The 18,141-nt window shown below is 38.9% G+C and overlaps 1 protein-coding gene across 1 annotated transcript in view; it reads right to left on the minus strand.

Moving 5' to 3' along the window:
- The window catches only part of psip1a (PC4 and SFRS1 interacting protein 1a), a 31,609-nt gene continuing 13,468 nt past the window's right edge, over positions 1-18,141 (minus strand). The window contains exons 5-15 of the mRNA XM_048527576.2: positions 16,104-16,175; positions 15,008-15,074; positions 12,883-12,961; positions 10,929-11,172; positions 9,871-9,992; positions 9,406-9,476; positions 9,245-9,315; positions 4,332-4,433; positions 2,502-2,736; positions 1,066-1,195; positions 1-166 (exon numbers count right to left, since the gene is read on the minus strand). Coding sequence (XP_048383533.1) covers positions 70-166; positions 1,066-1,195; positions 2,502-2,736; positions 4,332-4,433; positions 9,245-9,315; positions 9,406-9,476; positions 9,871-9,992; positions 10,929-11,172; positions 12,883-12,961; positions 15,008-15,074; positions 16,104-16,175 — 1,290 coding nt within the window. The 3' untranslated portion in view covers positions 1-69. The remainder of the gene's footprint in view (positions 167-1,065; positions 1,196-2,501; positions 2,737-4,331; positions 4,434-9,244; positions 9,316-9,405; positions 9,477-9,870; positions 9,993-10,928; positions 11,173-12,882; positions 12,962-15,007; positions 15,075-16,103; positions 16,176-18,141) is intronic.

An 18,141-nucleotide genomic window follows, 5' to 3' on the forward strand; every position in this document is an offset into this window, starting at 1 on the left:
CCCCCACTAACAATGCCTGTGCTAGGCACTACATTTTAAATCTGGTGGCAGTTCGCAAATTGGAGCTACTCAGCTTTCAGCTCCTGGTCCAGTCTCCATCTGCTCAGCCTCGGAATTGGCTGACGGTTGTTTTGCCAACTGCGAGGCATCAGACTGATGCAGTTCACTGAAGAGAAAGAGAAAATATTAAGTTACTTGGTTGCGTTTTATTTGATTAAAATCATTTTAATCTCAAAAGGGATGACTGTTACTTTCCTCCCAGCCAACAGTTATGCATGGACTTCTGTCACTTATGTGGGCACCGTGGTGGGACAACTTATAAAACTTTTCACTGTATTTTTAGAATTGTATTAGAAGTACACGTGACCGTAAATTTCTATTCTATTCTGAGGTAGTGGAAATATCAATTAAAACGGCACTGAATAACAACAGCCAGGACTAATCCATCCCTGCTCTGTACTGTGTTGAGTCACCTTATTGCAAACAATTTATTATGCTTAAAGCCCCTAAATAAAAGTTGTTAACAATATAGATTGGGCAGTTAATCTATAATTAAATATATGGGTGGGTAGTGCTCAGCTCCTTTGTAGACTCAGCTGTAGACTGGAACATGAGACGCAGAATTAGCGGATACACTACCATTTTGTAGCAAGCGTCCTTAGAAATCATATACCTTTGAGCCAGCTAATGTGAGAGGTGTGTTAATGAAGGACTTTACCATTAAAGTAAATCCTTTTGTATATCTAATCTCTATAGTGGTTATGTTAGTACAGAAGGAGCACCATGAATCTTAGCTGTACCTAACACTGCTCAGCACGAACTTGCCACATCCTCCTGAGTGCAAGGTTCCAAAGTCTCTTCTGAACAGAATCTCTTCATAACAGCTTAGCCAATTAGTCACATCTTTTAGATTTCACAATACAATCCAGTCCACTCACCAAATGACAGTCCAGAGGCAACCACAGAAGTATGGACCAAACTACAAAGGCAGTAAAGTAACTAAAACAGACCCAGATCCTCAAAGAATTTTAATCCTCACCAAGCTTTAAACTTCGTTACACTGACCTGTTCTGTGGTGGCTGCACAGCATCAGATTTATTTTTCTTCTCATCACTGGGTTTGTTTTCTGCCCGTTTCAAAGTGTGGTCATTCTCTGCATCCTGTGGTACAACTTCTCCATTTAAAGCTTTAGCAGCTGACAACAAACAAAGATAAGGCTTCTTAGTGATAACGCAGAAGCTGCACAAATTCCTTAACAAGCGTTGACTATGTGGCACAAATTACACCACAGCGTGCAGTTCCAGGGATCAAAACACTGAAGCAAACACTGAAAAGCTGACTAAAATTTTATATGGCAATAAACCATAAGAGGCTCTCCCAAATTTTCTATCCTCTCCTGGAGGTACTTACTCTGTCATATGCTACATATGAACAAAGGCAACAAGTGGCAACTGTCTTTTAGAATTCGGCTCTAGAATTGAGACAGTTTCCATGCTAAGTGTTCACATGTTCTACTTTCAATTACTGGATACTCACCAGGGATAAGAGCCTTGGCTCTTATCACCTGTTCGAGTTCAGCTGCTGGCACTTTTGTGACGAAAGCTGTGCAAAGTATTTTAGGATTTAGATGTCAAAATAGAGAGCAAATTTCTGGAACTGTGTGTGAATTCAGTTGCAAACCCACCAGAAGAACCTCTTCTGCTGACTGCTTTTGAACAAACATAATTATAACTCCAACAACAAGTTGGAAAAGTCTGTGCTGGCTTGACATAAAGCTTTGACCTCAAAACACTAGCTTCCTTCCTCCTGTCTCCTCTACCTACCCAACTACAAAAATATTCCGGTTAGGTGGATTTACCATGGTAAATGCAGGGTTACAGAGATAGGGTGGGTCTGGAAGGAATGTTTTTCAGATGATCAGTGCAGACTCAATGGGCCAAATGGCCTCTAAGTTCACTGCAGGGACTCGATGCTTCTATGATAAATCTTGCTGTGATAACATGTGGTAAATGAACATAAAAGGGGAAAAGTGGGAAAAGCCTGCAACTCAAACATCAAGCAGAATGCTTGGAAACACATCCTCAGCAACTTATATGAGTTGGGAGGGCTGTCAGCAATTGGAGACATGAACCAAGAATTCTGATTAGGCTACGCGAATTGAAGGGGTTGAAAAGGTAGGACAGAGACTGAAGCTAGCGCACTGTCAGGCAAACAAACTGATATGAATTGGCAGAGACACAAACTGGAGACAAGAAGAAAACCATAACAGACTTACAACTATCAAAATCAATCACAAAGAGCTAAGATTAGTGAGATCTTAGGGCAACAAGAAGTTTTCAGTCAGAGCTAAATGTCTTGCTCTAGACAGACAGCACTTGATATAATAAATTCTTCCATACTCCAGAAAACATAGGAGACTTTAGCTAATACAGAACTGAACACCATTTGTACAGTTAGTTCACAGGTAGGCAAGGAGTGGGAAAGGTTAATATGGACTTTACCTGTCAGTTGTTCCTCTGTATTGTCAGCTTTCTTGTTAGTTTCCACTTGATCATTTTTCTTCTCTTGCTCTCGTGCCTTAACTGCTTCCTCATGTTGCCGCTGGTCAGCAAGAGATTTATTTAGTACTTGTGCAATCACAGAATCACCTTCACCAACCAAGAACATGGATTTGAATTTGTTGTAGATCATATCTGCCTTGAACATGATGTCTTGACAAGCTTTGTAATTTCGCATCTGTCACAAGACAAAAACCAATAAAAACAAAATCCATCATTTGAAGTAAAATAAAGAGGTAGTGATTAGACTTTTTTTATTCGCACAGAATACAGACACAGTTGAGGATGTATATCACAGCCCAACGAACTATTTGTAAAGCATGGAAGCCTGTGCCTCAGTTACAAGGAAAAGAACAGACAATTCCCAATTCTTTGTTGCAAATAAAACCACACAAAACACCTTAATTTTATTTCAGCAAATCCTACAGAAAGAGCCTTAATCCTACCACTTTTAAGCAGAGTGCCCCTTTAAGCATAAAGTCAGCTCAATAAACCTGCACCAAAGCAGTTCAAGACACAAACATTTATTGCACACATCTTCATCATAGATCAGAGGTATCCAGAAGCTTCCACATGCTGAAGTCTTGGCACATCATCTATCTTGCCATCCTTAATGAGTTTTATTTCACTATATTATTCAATTATGTTGCTTTTTATTAGTGCATTAAATTTTACCCCCAATTCAATTATTATTTTAAACCTTAACAATGAAATAAACCTCGCTAACTCCTTTCCCTGTAGTAAAGCAAGTTCCAATTTCTACAGGGTAGAAAGGGTGAAGGCAGAAACAAAAGTATCTCCTGCCAACCCTTCACCAAACTCCCCCATTCACCAATCCCTTGTTTGCGATCAGTTCCTTCAGCTATTCTTGATTGCCTCTAGTTGCACTGAAGATTATCTTTGTAACCAACTGAAATAAACTAATCCCTACTGCTCAGCTCTTTCTCAATAACCCTGCAGCCTTCACTGCTTCTAGGTGTTCACCCAATCTTCCCTTAAGTGCTCACTGGCCAGTTTAAACTGATCATTTGTTACAAACTTTCTTGATGAGCAATGTATCAGAACTTTTCAATTTCTTATTTTTTTTTTAAAAAAGTTTCAAAGTGGCCCAGGTAAAAATCACTCCTACTGTCCATGAATTTCTCATCCCTAAAATCACCCTTGTTGGGCCGCAGGGCCTGTTTCCACAATGTCGGGATTCTATGATCTTCCTGTAAGGTCTCTGCAGATTTGCTGATCTTCATTGCATTGCTCAGCAACTGGAACCAGAAGTTACTTGACACCCACCTTCTGACGTTTCCTAGGCCAGACTCACATTTCATCACAATTCTTTTCTACTAAGCCAACCAACCAGTGACGTTTTCCTCTTGTAGCATAATCCTGCACTTTTCTAACACAGGAACTAGACACCTGGTTGAATTTCGTCTCCAAGTTCAAATCAGCATTCTCTACAATCCCTACCTATTCTATTAGTCACTTATTCTAAATGCTTCAAAAGATTTGCCTCTGATGATTCGGTCCAAGGATGTCCCAAATCAATCCGATAATTTCACCCCAAATTCCTCCTCTTGCTTGTTAGCCAGTGAGCACTACTGAAAAGCTTACACGCAGATGTTAAATAAAGATTCCACATTCAACTAATCCAACTGACTTCCAGGCCAAGCCTCACAGCAATTTCAAAAGAAAGGTTGAGGGAGGAGGGGGTAGTTGGAAAAGGGGCATACAATAACGTGAATGAGGAACATCAGCTCTTAAATTCCAGACACATCTAACCTTCTTAAGTGTTGCAATCAGTTCACTGTGTTTCTGCAGATGCTGTGGAGTAACCTGGAGTGCCGCAAGTTCATCTAAGGTCTCAATACATTTTTTCACATCCTAAAAAGGAACAGAAGTTATGGTGAGGCATTACATCAATTTTGAATCTGCAATTACAACAGTACAAAATTCCTAAATGCAGCATCTTTAATCCTTTCATTTAAAGAAAAAAAAGTTAGATTTATGGTTAGGTTTAAATTTGGCATCTTTAGGTTTAACGATTTATGTTCAATTTATAGCATTTGAACCACACTGCAACTCATCCCCATTCTCTGTTTTATGCAGTTTTACATTTAGTTTCCAAACTAAATCATTCATAATTTTCACTAACAATGCAGGCAATTCTCCACAGAAAAACTGAAAAAGGCACACATTATTCCAGAGTTCCTCCCTAAAACTTCTTTACTTTTATTTTTCCCTCCTTGAAACCTTTTTGAAATAAAGATTTTGATCACCTGCCCACCTCTTTCCAAATGGTGCACTATGAAGATTACGTAAATGTAATTTTTCAATGATGCTTGGGCCCAGGATAGGAAAAAGTGCTGAAAGAAATTATGTTAATTCCAGACTTTGCAGGTGCCGAAGTAAGGAGTCCACTTAAGACTAGTTAAGTAACAGTCATCAAGAGATGTATGACATGGATTCTTAATAGATGATCTCCCCTCACTTATCTACAATGTCACTCAATGCATAGTTAATTATCCAACATGCTGAATGGGCTAGCATCAAGTTGGGAGTGTTTTAGTTTTAGCAAATCTAGTAATGGTACGACCTAAATAATATGATCCCTGACAATGCAGCAACTAAAGGCTGCCTGAAGCACTGATCTAGCTTTATTATTCTCTCAATGGCATCAAAGTCCTATTTTGAGAAATTCTGAACTTTATTAATGTGAGAAGTCCTCCAGATATTTTGAAATATGTGGCTTCAGACAACATGATGACAGGATTTTACTGATCTCAGATACTATGTCTCTAGTGATGCTAAGGCATCAGCCGTGACCAATGGACTGGAGATATTGGACATTTTGTGCTGGTATTCCAAGTGTCAGTGTGAAAAGAAGAACGAACAGTAGGTGTTAGGCATCTTGCTATTGGGGTTTAACCTGTTTCTTCCACCTTCCACTGCCATCTGAAATGTGACTCAGCTACTTTAGAGTTATAGACAGCCCCTGCAAACAATACTTGATTTTTTCCTGGAGTTTTTCCAGCAACATTATAATTGCCTTCCCCTTGAACAAAGTAAACATCCAAAAGTACCAAGATATCAAACTGAAACAAGTTACCTACATTGCACTTGTGACTGAAGTTCAAAGTACTCCAGGGACAATAAAGCACTTTGGAACATTCTGAGATTGTGAAAGGTGCTTAAGTCAATAGATTTTTTTTCTTTATTGTATCAATGGAATGATGCAACAACATAAACAAAAATGTACAGGTAATTTACTGAAAAGTAGCTTTGGCAAGACAGAATTGGAAGAACATGCTGCAATAAGTTGTTAGTCTTGCAATCAGCAATTATCCTTATTGATGTATATAAAAGCAACACATACTGCAGATCCTGGATATTTGAAATAAAAACAAGGTACTTGACAAGCTGGTCAGGTCTGGTAGCATTTGTGTAGAGGGGAACCATATGACTCCAAAATGACTATTAACCTGTTTTCTTTCCAGAAACTACCAAACCTGATGAGCTTCTCCAGCATTTTTATTTTCACATTCATGATCTAGTAGGGACATCTGTTAGCAATGGATATTCATGATAAGTTTTAGAACTTTGGGGAGTCTCAATGCAATTCACAGATCATTGCATTGAAAAAGATCCATTTACATCTACTCTCTCCTTCCCATTAGTCAATCTCCTATCTATGCCATATGCTAATCCCTGAATCATGAAGATTTATTTTCCAAAACAGCCTTTGATGTAGCACCTCACCACTCTGCCTTCTTGAAATTTAAGTTTAATACAGCCACTGGTTCTCCTCTGTTCACAGTACATAGTATTGAGTCATACAGCAAATTCAACCAGTCCAAGCCTAACGTGTTTCCAAACTAAATTAGTCTCACCTGCCTGTGTATGGCCCATATTGCTCCAAACCTTTCCTTTTCATGAATTTATCCAAATGTCTTTTAAACACTGTAGCTGTACCTGCATCCACCACTTTCTCTGGCAGTTCATTCCATGCACAGACCACTCTGTGTTTAAGTAAAGTTGCTCCTCACATCCCATTTAAGTCCTTCTCCTCTCACCTTAGAAATATTCCCCTTAGTCTTGAATTCCCCCATCCTAGGGAAAAGATCCCTGTCATTCACCTTATCTATGTCCCTCATTATTTTATAAATCTCAATAAAGTCACCCTTCAATCTCCTACCTTCCAGTGAAAAACCCCCCAATCTTTCCAGTCTATTTTTCTATCTAATACCTTCCATTCCTGGAAACATCCTGGTAAATCTTTTCTGAACCTTCTCCAGTTTAATAATCCTTCCTATAACTTCTTCAACGACCTTCAATAGTTTGGTCAAGGAGGATTTCCTTTTTCACAGAACAATGTTGACTTTGCCTGATATTCTTGAACGTATCCAAATGCCTTGCTATAACATCTAACATTTTTCCTACGACAGGTGTTACACTAACTGGCTTTTGGTTCTTGCTTTCTTTCTCCCTCCCTTTTTGAATAGAGTTATTTGCAGTATTATCCGATCGAATTGGACCATCCCCGAAGCAAGGGAGTTTTGGAACATTTAAAGAAATGCACCGAGTAGCTTACTGCCCACATCCTTTAAGACTGTGAGATAATATCCACCAGGACTCAGAAACTTGTCTGTCCACAGCTCAAACAATTTACTCAGCACCACTTCTCTGGTACTTGTGATTTCCCCAATCCATCCCAAAGTTCCTCCCTCCTTTCCATTTCTTGCTTTATCATTGTTCCTGAGATGCTCCTTATATCCTTCACAGTGATGATTAATGCAAAATAGCTGTTCAATTCATCTGCCATTATTTTTCAGTATTAATCTTCAACTCTTCATTAAGTTTCATTTGCTATGCTCGCTTGGTTAACTCTCTTTAAATATTCATAGAAATTCTTACAATAAGTTTGTTTCTGACCTGATTTCTCTTGTAACCTATTTTTCCTTCTTTATTAAAGTTTAGTTATTGTGCTTTGTTTTAAATGTGCTGTCCAAATTTCTGACCTGTTACCAATTTTGGATTTTTCTTTTAATTTGATTAATATCTAACCATCCTGGTTAACAACATCCCTTGGCATTTTCTTATTCATTGCAACATGTTCTGTATATTCTGAAATATCCCATTAAATAGCTGCCACTGCATTGTTTTTGACCTGTGATTTAAACTAATTAGTCGCTTCACTTCAGCCAGCTCTGCTTTCATGCCCATATAACTTCCTTCATTTAATGTTTTAAAGATATACTCTCAAACCCGCTCTTCTCTCCTTCATACTGAACAGAAAATTCAGTCATAGTATGGTCGCTGCTACCCTAGGAGCCCTTCACTATGAGATTGATTAAGACCAGCTCATTGCACTATATCACATCTAATACAGCTCATGCTCTGGCCAACTCCAGAACATGCTATTCTAAGATGCCATCTTGAAAGCATAGTGAATTTCTCTGTTAAAAGAGTGGGCAAAGATCTGGCAAATGGAGGATAATGTGGGAAAAGATTAAAGTTCTGATTTTGGCAGAAAGAATGTAAAAAGCATTGTCTAAATGATGAGAAACTGCAGAACACTGAAATGTAAAAGGATCTGGGGTGTCCTAGTGTTTGAATTGTAAAAAGCTCATGTGCAAGTACAGAAAGTAATCAGGATAGCTAATTGAATGTTTATAATTTATCATAAGGCAAGTTAGAAACAAAAGTAGTGAGGTTCATTTCAGAGATAGTAGGAACTGCAGATGCTGAAGAATCGGAGATAACAAAGTGTAGAGTTAAATGAACACAGCAGGCCAAGCAGCATCGGGGAGCAGGAAGGCTGACGTTTCGGGCCTAGGCCCTTCTTCAGAAAGGGCATCTCCTGGTACTACCATCAAGACTAGCCCAGCTCAGAGCCTCCCTCTCCCAGAACTGCAAAGGACCTCTCCTGAGGTTTATTTCAGTTGTCCACAGCCTTGGTGACCAGGTCTGGAGTAGTGCGCACAGTTCTGGTTTCCTCTGGGGAAGTTGTAAATGAATTGGAAGCAGTTAGAGAAGGTTTACCAGGCCAATATCTGGAATGGGCACGTTGTGAGGAAAGATTGAACAAGCTAAACATTTATCCACTAGAGTTGAAAAGGGCAGGACGCAATTTGATTGAAACATACAAGCTCTTAAGGGGTCTTGATAGGTTTCATACGGAAAGGAAATTCTCTTCTGGCGGACCCTAGACCTAGGTATTGCTATTTTAAAATAAGAGGTCATCTACTTAAATCTGTGATAAAAGAAAACTTTTGTTTGACAAAGGTGTCTTTGAATCTTCTTCCTCAAAGAGCAGTGGAGCCCATGAATATATTTGAGGCAAAGGCAGGTAGATTCTTGATAAGCAAGGGAGTGAAATGTTGAAGAATATGGATCAATCAGATCAGCTATGGTCTTACTGGAACACCACAGCGGCCACTCTCGTTCCAATTTTGTTCATAGGTTTGTACGTTCACAAAGTTACAAGATAAAAGGTGAAAATCCTGGCAAATTACAGAGCAATTTTGAAGTGTTTACTTGAACTATTGCCAAGTATTAAAATATATATAAACATATAAAAATTGCAATCGTCACAGTTCTATTAATCAGAAACTGAACTTACAATAGATCCCTGCATCTCATATGATACAAATTAGGAACAGGTCCAATTTTGTATTCATCTACCGAGTACTCACAGGCTTGTCGATCTTCAGGGATAATTTAATTTCACTGTGCAACTTCTGAAGTCTCAATTCCATTGACATTTCTGTGAACCAAGGCAAAGGTATTTTATGAAAAAAATTTCAGTCAGCCTTTCTGATAATAGTGCAACAAATCTAAACAAACAGATCCACACCTCTCTTTTTCTCTATTTTCTTGAAGTTGAGTTTTTCTTCTTTCTTTCCTTCTTTGTCCTCTTTCGTTTGCCTGGGTGGAAGGATAAATTGAATTTATCAGATGAACTATATTTATGCCTGATTATATTTATACCTGACTGGGAGGAAAAACAAACATCACACCCAAGTTTAGAACTTTGTCAAAAGGGATTCCTTCCATGAAACTGAGACCCCAAAAGGTTTTATGTAAACATATTATTTCAGACTGTATTTCACAACATTGATGAATTATAAATACGTCATAAACAATTTAATCAACCTGAATGTGGGTTTGATTGGCATCTGAGATAAATCATGGATTACTGATATGTATGCCTCCTACCATTAGGTTTGTAAATACCAACATTACAGATCCAAATTATTTTAATAATCGACATCCATCATGTTCAACACATGAGAATGTAATATCAGAAGCCAGTGCTTACTGCTCATCTTTTTTGCTCTCCTCCACTTTGCACAGTTTTTCTTCCTGCTCCCTTTCATTTTGCTTTTTCATTAGATTCCGTCTGTTAGCAGCATCCCATTTCGTTTTCTTGCTTTTCTCTTCCTTTGAACATAGACAGTGAACAAAAAATGTTATGTAAGAGCAAAAAAAAAAAGTAGAAGGTAAAGGTGTATTAGAGGAATGCATGTAAATGTTTAATAACGTTGGCTTAGATTTGTGGTGCTAAGCTGAAAAAAAATGAGTGAGCGACAGCAGGATTCTGTTGTCTCAAAAAGCAGGAATTTCTTCTGGTTAACTGTGCAATCACAAAGATAAACTGTCATGTTCAAAAGCAAGACCAGATCTCGATTCTACAATAAAGCTGGCAGACAAATGAGTGATTAGAATGATTTTGGTCGCCCTTTCAGGCTGAAAGCTACGTGGTGACAATTGCTTTCTTGGGGCAGGAAGTGGGGCATCAAGAACTACATCAACAGGCTTTACAAGGCAACCAGAGAACGTGGCATTTTACAACATGTATTTGGTAGACCTTCACAAATGTAACAATCCATAATAATTGTATCTATATGCAACAGTAAGAACTGTTCTTGGGCTACAGTAGAAAACCCAGATCAGTTTTGTACATTTGTTTGTTTTGGGAGAAGAATCCCAGCTGTTTTCAAATTTAATTCCTGGCAAAAATACCTCCTTCAAGCTAAACTAAACTGTCCCACCAGTTAGCAAAGGAATTAATGTGCGTTAACAAATCCACCATTCTCAAATCATTTCAAAAGAAAAAATTTCCAAACCGTGCACAATTGATCCATTCCAAAATCGGTTTATTTACTCATCAAGAACAGAGGTGTTGGCAAATCAACCTACTGGAAGTCTGTAATAGTGCTTTGATTTTCAAACATACTCCAGCAGACCACAAGAAATATTCGGTAAATAGAGACCCCATCAGTTTAACCTGAGGGAAATCGGCCAAACGTAAACCAGGTTCAAGAAAATGAAATCCTATGCTGTTGGCTGTACTTTTAGATGTCAAACAGTGCTTACTCCATCTTCTGGTTCCTCCTCTTCAGTCTCTGAAGTTGACTTGGTCTTGGTGCTTCTCCTCCTCTTGGGTTCTGCATGGTCCTTCTTTCCTTCCTTTTTAACAAGTTCTTTTTTTGGTTTGTCACTCTTTTTATCCTCTTTCTTCTCCTCCTCCTCCTTCACTTTCTTCTGCTCATGTTGCTTCTTTCGCTTTTCTTCCAAGGCTGCCTTCTTCACCTCAGCTTTGTTCATACCATCATTCTCACTGGCAGAACATACAAAACATCAGCTACGTCAAAACAAGTACCAGTGAAACTTAGGAACAAAGGGTTTAGTAGAGAAGGCTACCATTTGATCAGAGCTTTCTACTCATCTCATTTCCTCCATCTTTCTTCACACCATTTAATAAGGGGTATCAAATCTTAACATTACAGGAAAAATCAGTATACAGTAAGGTTGTAAATACTGGGGGAAGTAAAATTTTTAAAGGCTGAAACAGAGACATTTAAGAGCATGAAGAGGTATGGGGCACAGGTGGGAAATGCAGTTAAAGAACTGACCAACAATTATTTAAACGATAGTAGAAAAGATCAAGAGGCTGCTAAGCATTTCTTATGTTTTTGATATTCCCATTTGTGTTAGTTTCTCACAAACAGTATTTACAAGAATCTTGTCAAGGAAATTAATAAAATCTTGAAGTAAGTAATTCCTGTCTTGTACTAAGTAAAAGGTGGAGCTGTACATCCTTGAAATATTAGATCTCTTGGGTCTTTGGTTTAAAGTGTGTATAATAAGTCTCTTACTCACAAGGGAATCTATTCCATAACCAGCATAATTTACTTGATGGCAAAATGGATAAAATTGTGGACGATACCTGTTCTGTCATCAACCTTTGAATTACGAATAACCAATATAACACAAAACAGATTTTCACTCAACATCATTAGTCAAATACAGATTGAAATTCTCAAACTAGCGGCCATGCTTTCTACATTAAAAGAATGATCAGTCTGGGAATGTTTTAATCATTGGCAATAAAGTGTTTTGGGTATCATCAGCTCCTGAAGGAAGCCACATTAAATTTCAGTATTTCTTTGAAACTAACGCATTGCTCATAAGCTATAATTTCCCAAAACGTGAAACAAAAGATTGTCCTCACCCAAGCTCTCAGAGTCACAGACTTGACCCATCAAGTCTGTACAAAGATTAATCCCACTTTCCAGCATTTGGCCCAAAGCCTTGACTGTTATGATATTTCAAGTGCTCATCCAACTGATCTGTAAACGTTGTGAGGTGTTCTGCTTCAACTACCCTCCCAGGCACTGCCTTCCAGATTCCCATCACCCTCTGGGTGAAAAAAAAAATTTCATCAGATTCCCTCTGGACTTCCTGCCCTGCACTTTAAAATTACGCGCATCATTACTGACTCTTCAGCTAAAGGGAACAGGTATTTCCTTTCCCCATCCAGGCCACTCAATCTGATAAACTTCAATCAGTGCCCCCTCAGCCTTCTCGAAGGAAAACAACCCAAGATTACCCACTCTCTCACTGTAGCTAAAACGTTCCATTCATGTAATATCCTGATGACTCTCCTCTGCATTCCTTCCAATGCAATCACATCCTTCTTATACTGTGGTGACCACAACTGCGCACAGTACTCCAGCTGAGGCCAAACCAAAGTTTTGCATAATTCCAACATAAACTTTGGTGCTCTGATAATCTATACTCTGACTGATGTTCCTCCTTAACCAACTAATTAATACAACCTACTGCCGTCAGGGATCTGTGGACAAGCACTCCAAGATCCCTCAGTTCCTCTGAGCTTTCTAGTGGTCTACCATTCATTAAGTACTTCCTACTCTTGAGGCAGCTATTAGGTTCAGATCACACAATGATTCAAATAGTGAAATGTTAAGGCTCACTGACACTGGAAGTCTTAAACAGTGAATGTTGTGTGGATTAACTACACATTAACCTTTCATCGCCTGAGCGTGCAGCCATCACCATGACTTTGGGTCGCCTTCCTCTGGGTTTTGGAGTCTTCACCTCAACGTCTGTAAGCAGAAAAATACAGAGAGATGCATAAAGAAACAATGCCACACAAAGTGCTTCAAAAATATACTATTCATTTCTGCAAAAACAATCACATGCATGTAAAATGAGCTGCAACTTGTACGTGCAAGTATACAGGAAAATTACGAAAGAAAAGCACAAATTTTCTTTTGAAAAGTCAACTTACTGACCAACACCGGAATAAAGTAAGTGACATTTTAGTTCAAAGCCAAATTAAAAGTATCAGACAGAACTCATGATAATGAAATGTGAGGCTGGATGAACACAGCAGGCCCAGCAGCATCTCAGGAGCACAAAAGCTGACGTTTCGGGCCTAGACAGAACTCATGGTTGGGATAGGGACGATTGATGATGTGGTTTTAAGTTTCAGGCTAACTAAACTTTAGCATTTCTCTTCTGCTGATTCAAAATTTTAAAATGCTTTAACACTAAAATAAATATACAAGTTGAAAATTATACAAGGTACTTCAGAATGGTTTATCTACAGTGAATGATACAACCCTATCAGACTGCCCCTATTTCACCTACACCACGTTCCTCTCAGCCATATTGAGCATACCTGGCCATAATCATTGCTTTCATGTTCTAAACTTGCCCATTATATTAAAAATGTAAACACGGATCACCACTTCCAGAGCTCAACCCAAACTGACCCGTGACCAACTTCTCACACCCATGTTTTCCACTTTTTCAGTTTAGGTCCAGCAATATCCAATGGAAAAAAAAGACCGGAGTTTTATGTAAATCCCTCAAGCCAATCTCCAGCATATGGCACAGCTTCAAACTCGGGGAAAAGTAATCTCCACTTTATGAAATACGTCATACCTTATAAAATAGCAGGTTTAATGATGATGAAACTAATACTTTTCTCTTTTGATTTCACACTTTGTCAGATGAAAAAGAAACATTTATTCAGCCAGGGAGAGGAAGGTAGTGGTCAATGGGACTAAATGAACCATCATTCTGCCTCATTTAACAAAGTTTTCTTGGATTTCTCATAGTTCTTGCATATTAAAAATATATCATTACAGGAGCCCAAGTAGATCCAGACCACGGCTGTCTTTTCATGAAGTTACTGGAAAATTTCTTGCTCCAGTAATATTGAGTTCCCATTTCTGTGTCATCTTCTAATACTTTGATGACATACACTGATATCATCACCTCCTCTCATCTTGGAGTGAAAAATATTATAATTAACCACCAGTACATTGTGTGTACTTCAACTTCCTCCCTTAATTTTACCATCTTTATTTCTGGGAACTGGCTGTCCACCAAACATCTCACAGGAGGGGAGAAGGGAGTATGACTGTTTCATATTTCCAGGGTTTCCATCAAGTTGCATCTACTCTGTCAATACCACCCTCTCACACCAATGTTTCAGGTACACCTGCCTTCCTACTTCAGCCAACAAACTCAGCCACATGTCCTACTTCCTACATTTCCAATCTCACCAATTGTCTCTCAACAATACAGTACTCCTTTGTCTCACCTTTCACAGCAACCAGCCTCCACATTCAACAATAACACTCTTGTTCCACTTCCTTCACCTCCATCAACTCAGTGCTTCCTAAACAGAATGATCCAATATCAGTCCCTTTACCTCCTGTCCCACCATCTGGGGTGCCAATACCTTTTCCAGGTGATACAATATTGAAAGAATTAGAATTAAAAATGTATTTGCTGCTTATGCAGCAGTCCTCTCTCTATCCAAAGAAACCAACCTGTCCTTTCCTCTCCCAACTCTACTTTCATCACACCTACACTTATTTAGAAATTACATCTGTAATGGCTTTCAGCCCTATAAGAAGGTCACAGACCTGAAATGCTAACTGTGCTTCTCTCCCCTCAGTTGATGAGACCCGAACATTTCCAAAAAGTTCTGCTTTAATTTAAGATCTCTCCATTGTTCTGAATTTGTCAATGGCATTCTGCCCTGATGTTGAACTTTAATACACTTCTTCAACATTCAGCCAATTCTGCCTGTACTCACTCCAGCTTTATTGAAGGTTTGGAAAGAAATTACCCACCTTGTTTCTTCCGCTTGGTGCTCTGCTTTTCGGCTTCAGACTCTGAACCGACATCTACTTGTTCAATCTAAATGTAAAGAAGGTTTATACACTTCAGATCAAAGTGAACTCAGTCTTAAAAAAACCTGTGAACAGAACATGTGATAGAACTGTAATTTAAGTTTTCTTTATAATGTACATGCACTATAGAATCATAGAATCACATTCAGCCCATCAAGTCTGCACTGACCCTCCAAAGGGAGTCGATCCCTGCAAACTCACACTTACTGTGGCTAACTCGCCTAGCCTGCACATCCCCGGACAATACAGGGCAATTTAGCATGAACTAAACTGCACATCTTTGGATTATGGGAGGAAACTGGACCACCTGAAGAGAACCTTAGGCAAACACAGGGAAAATGTGCAAACACCACACAGTCACCAAAGGCGGGGATCAGATCTGGATCCCTGGTACTGAGGCACCATTGGTAACCAGTGAGCCACTATGCTGGCCAACTAAGTACAGAAAAATAATCTTTCAGTGCATGCCTGATACGGACTGTCATTTCACACAAATGACTTCTGATGCAACAGATTTACAATGTGGTCAAGGACAATCAGAATGATCCACAGACAATAAGGATGAAATAAAACACCACAGTTTTTCTCTTCCAGAACTCAACTGCAGAGGCCAGACAACCAGAAGACATTTTTTAAAAATTTACACAAGTCCTTGCACCCCATCTAGTGATAAGCAGGTAACTGATGATGACTGACTGACTGTCTTGGACCTTCAGTTCTCGTGTGCCCTAGACTGGTATGGACAAATTAAACCTATCTGACGGCAGGCAATGTGCTCAGTCCTGTAATGATTCTGTCTAATGTAAATGGACACCAGATCAAGGGTAACCAATCAGTTCTGCATGTAACACTTAATTCTACATTTAAACATTTGAAGAAATATATGTAATGCACGTGCATAAAAATTTCAACTCACCACCCTAGATTTAGCTGCAAATCCCAAAGCCAGAAGCAATGACAGTGTTCACTCTTGAAACATCTAGACAAAACAGAACTGGGAAATTCCTTTCCTACAAACCAATATAATTAACTGCACCTTTCTCTTTCGTCCTCTCTTGGCACCTTTCTTTGGAGGTTCCATTACCGCAGCTTTCTTTGTAGTAGTCTCCTGTTTAAAATAAATTAAAACATCGAAATGGACTAAAAGACAAAGTTTCTTGCGTAGCAAATTAAAAAAAGGCTCGAGATTCAGGTGGATTTTCTTGAATGTATAAACATACCTAAACCAAGGCATCCAGGGCAAAATAAGGTAAGTACTTCAAGTAAAAGATCATGGTTCACGAGTAGGCGTGTTACAGAAGCCACCCTGGATTCTAGAATCTCAATACAAATTAAAAGAACCCCAGCAAGAACTGTCCTAGCTCAAATGCAACAATAGAAAGCAACAGGTTTGTGGTGAGAATGCATTGGGAAATGCAATTATACGAATGGGAGAAGGGTTTTTCATTCTATGTTAAATGGCGCAGAGAGATATCAAGCAGCAAAACAATGCACAAGGTCATTTAGTAACAACAACAGGATGCAACTACAAATCCCACCATCACACTCTACAGACTTCACTGCATGGATACAGCTTCACTTTGGAGCTGCACGAAGACTGACACATTAACCTACTTACAGGGGGCTACAATCTTATCATGACTCATTTTAGGGCCTAAACTGTTACATGTCCCAGCCCCCTACCCCACACACCAGGCTTTGTTATTACATAGCCTGCCATTACACTCCACCTATTGTTTGTCACTCTGTCCAACTGCTCTTCTCTCTCTTTAGGCTCTATTCTATCATTTACTCCCGACCCTGTCCCCACCCCACTCCCCCCCACTTCTTTTTTTTTTGCATGTAAACTGACATTTTCCCAGCCACCATCAGTTCTGCGGAAGGGTAACCGGACCTGAAACTTTAACTCTGTTTTTTCCCTCACAGATGCTGCCAGACCTGCTCAGCTTTTCCAGCAACTTCGTTATTGCTCACAATTTTATCAGCCTTTGAAGTAAATACTGTCACACAGCAATGAAAAATAACCACAGAAGACTATCAAATGTAATCAGGATAAAAGTGCAACTTGCCAAAACTAATTTGGTAGAGGGATAAGGACATGGGAAAGAGTAAGGAGGATACCAACAAACATGAGGACATAACCTAAGGAAACAAAAATAAAAATAGCAGATGAAATTTGATACAATAATAGTGTCAAGCAGGCAGCAAAATGATTCCTCCACTGAGGGTTCATGTGTATGCTGCCATTCACGTCTTCTAAAGTACTTTTGCCTTGCAAGATCTCGACTGTGAGAGTGTAGCTAATTTCTAGCCTAACAAGAGGAATCTTTGAGAGTAAACAAGATTTGGTTTATTGCATTTCTGCAACTACATATCGTAATATGAGCTACATTACTACAAAGACTATTGGAAAATCAGAAAAACAGCATTTTTGCGGGGGGTGGGGGTGGGGAGATAAACCAGATCTATCTGAGAGGACATTCCACTCTACTTGACCACCAATTCTTCAGGCCATCATTCAGTGGGTGAAGTCTATTGCACTCAAACAAGCATTCACTATTCAGACCTGTACACAACAGGTTCCTTGAGGTTTTCTCTAGGATGATTTTTGCTTTTCAAAAGGTCACTAACTCATTTATTAGGCATTTAAGTAATGAAGTAATATTGGCTTCTATACATGTGGTGACATTTGGGGAATGTGTACTCTCACAGAAGCAGAATTAGAGGAATTCAACAAGCTAGCAAATGTCTTTCTGAAAATAAAATCTGACAGGCATCACCATACGTTCTACAGCCTGGTGAGATCACAGTTAACAATTGCATTTTTGTCTTAACAATCAACGCATCTCAAGTAATTGACACTATGCAAGATTTTTGAAAATATAACAAATGCAAATCTTTTTTTTAAGTTATCCAATTTTGGCAGAAAAAATGAGTGAGGCAACACTAAGAAAATACTATGATTATGAGGATCATGCAGGGAAATCTATCTGCAAGTATAGTCACCCAAAATGTTTGGCTGTGGGAGGACAAGTTGAGAAAGCTATTAGAAAGAAATCAGTAGGATTCTTCAC

This window comes from Stegostoma tigrinum, chromosome 3 (assembly GCF_030684315.1).
Source record: "Stegostoma tigrinum isolate sSteTig4 chromosome 3, sSteTig4.hap1, whole genome shotgun sequence".
Classification (NCBI taxonomy): domain Eukaryota; kingdom Metazoa; phylum Chordata; class Chondrichthyes; order Orectolobiformes; family Stegostomatidae; genus Stegostoma; species Stegostoma tigrinum.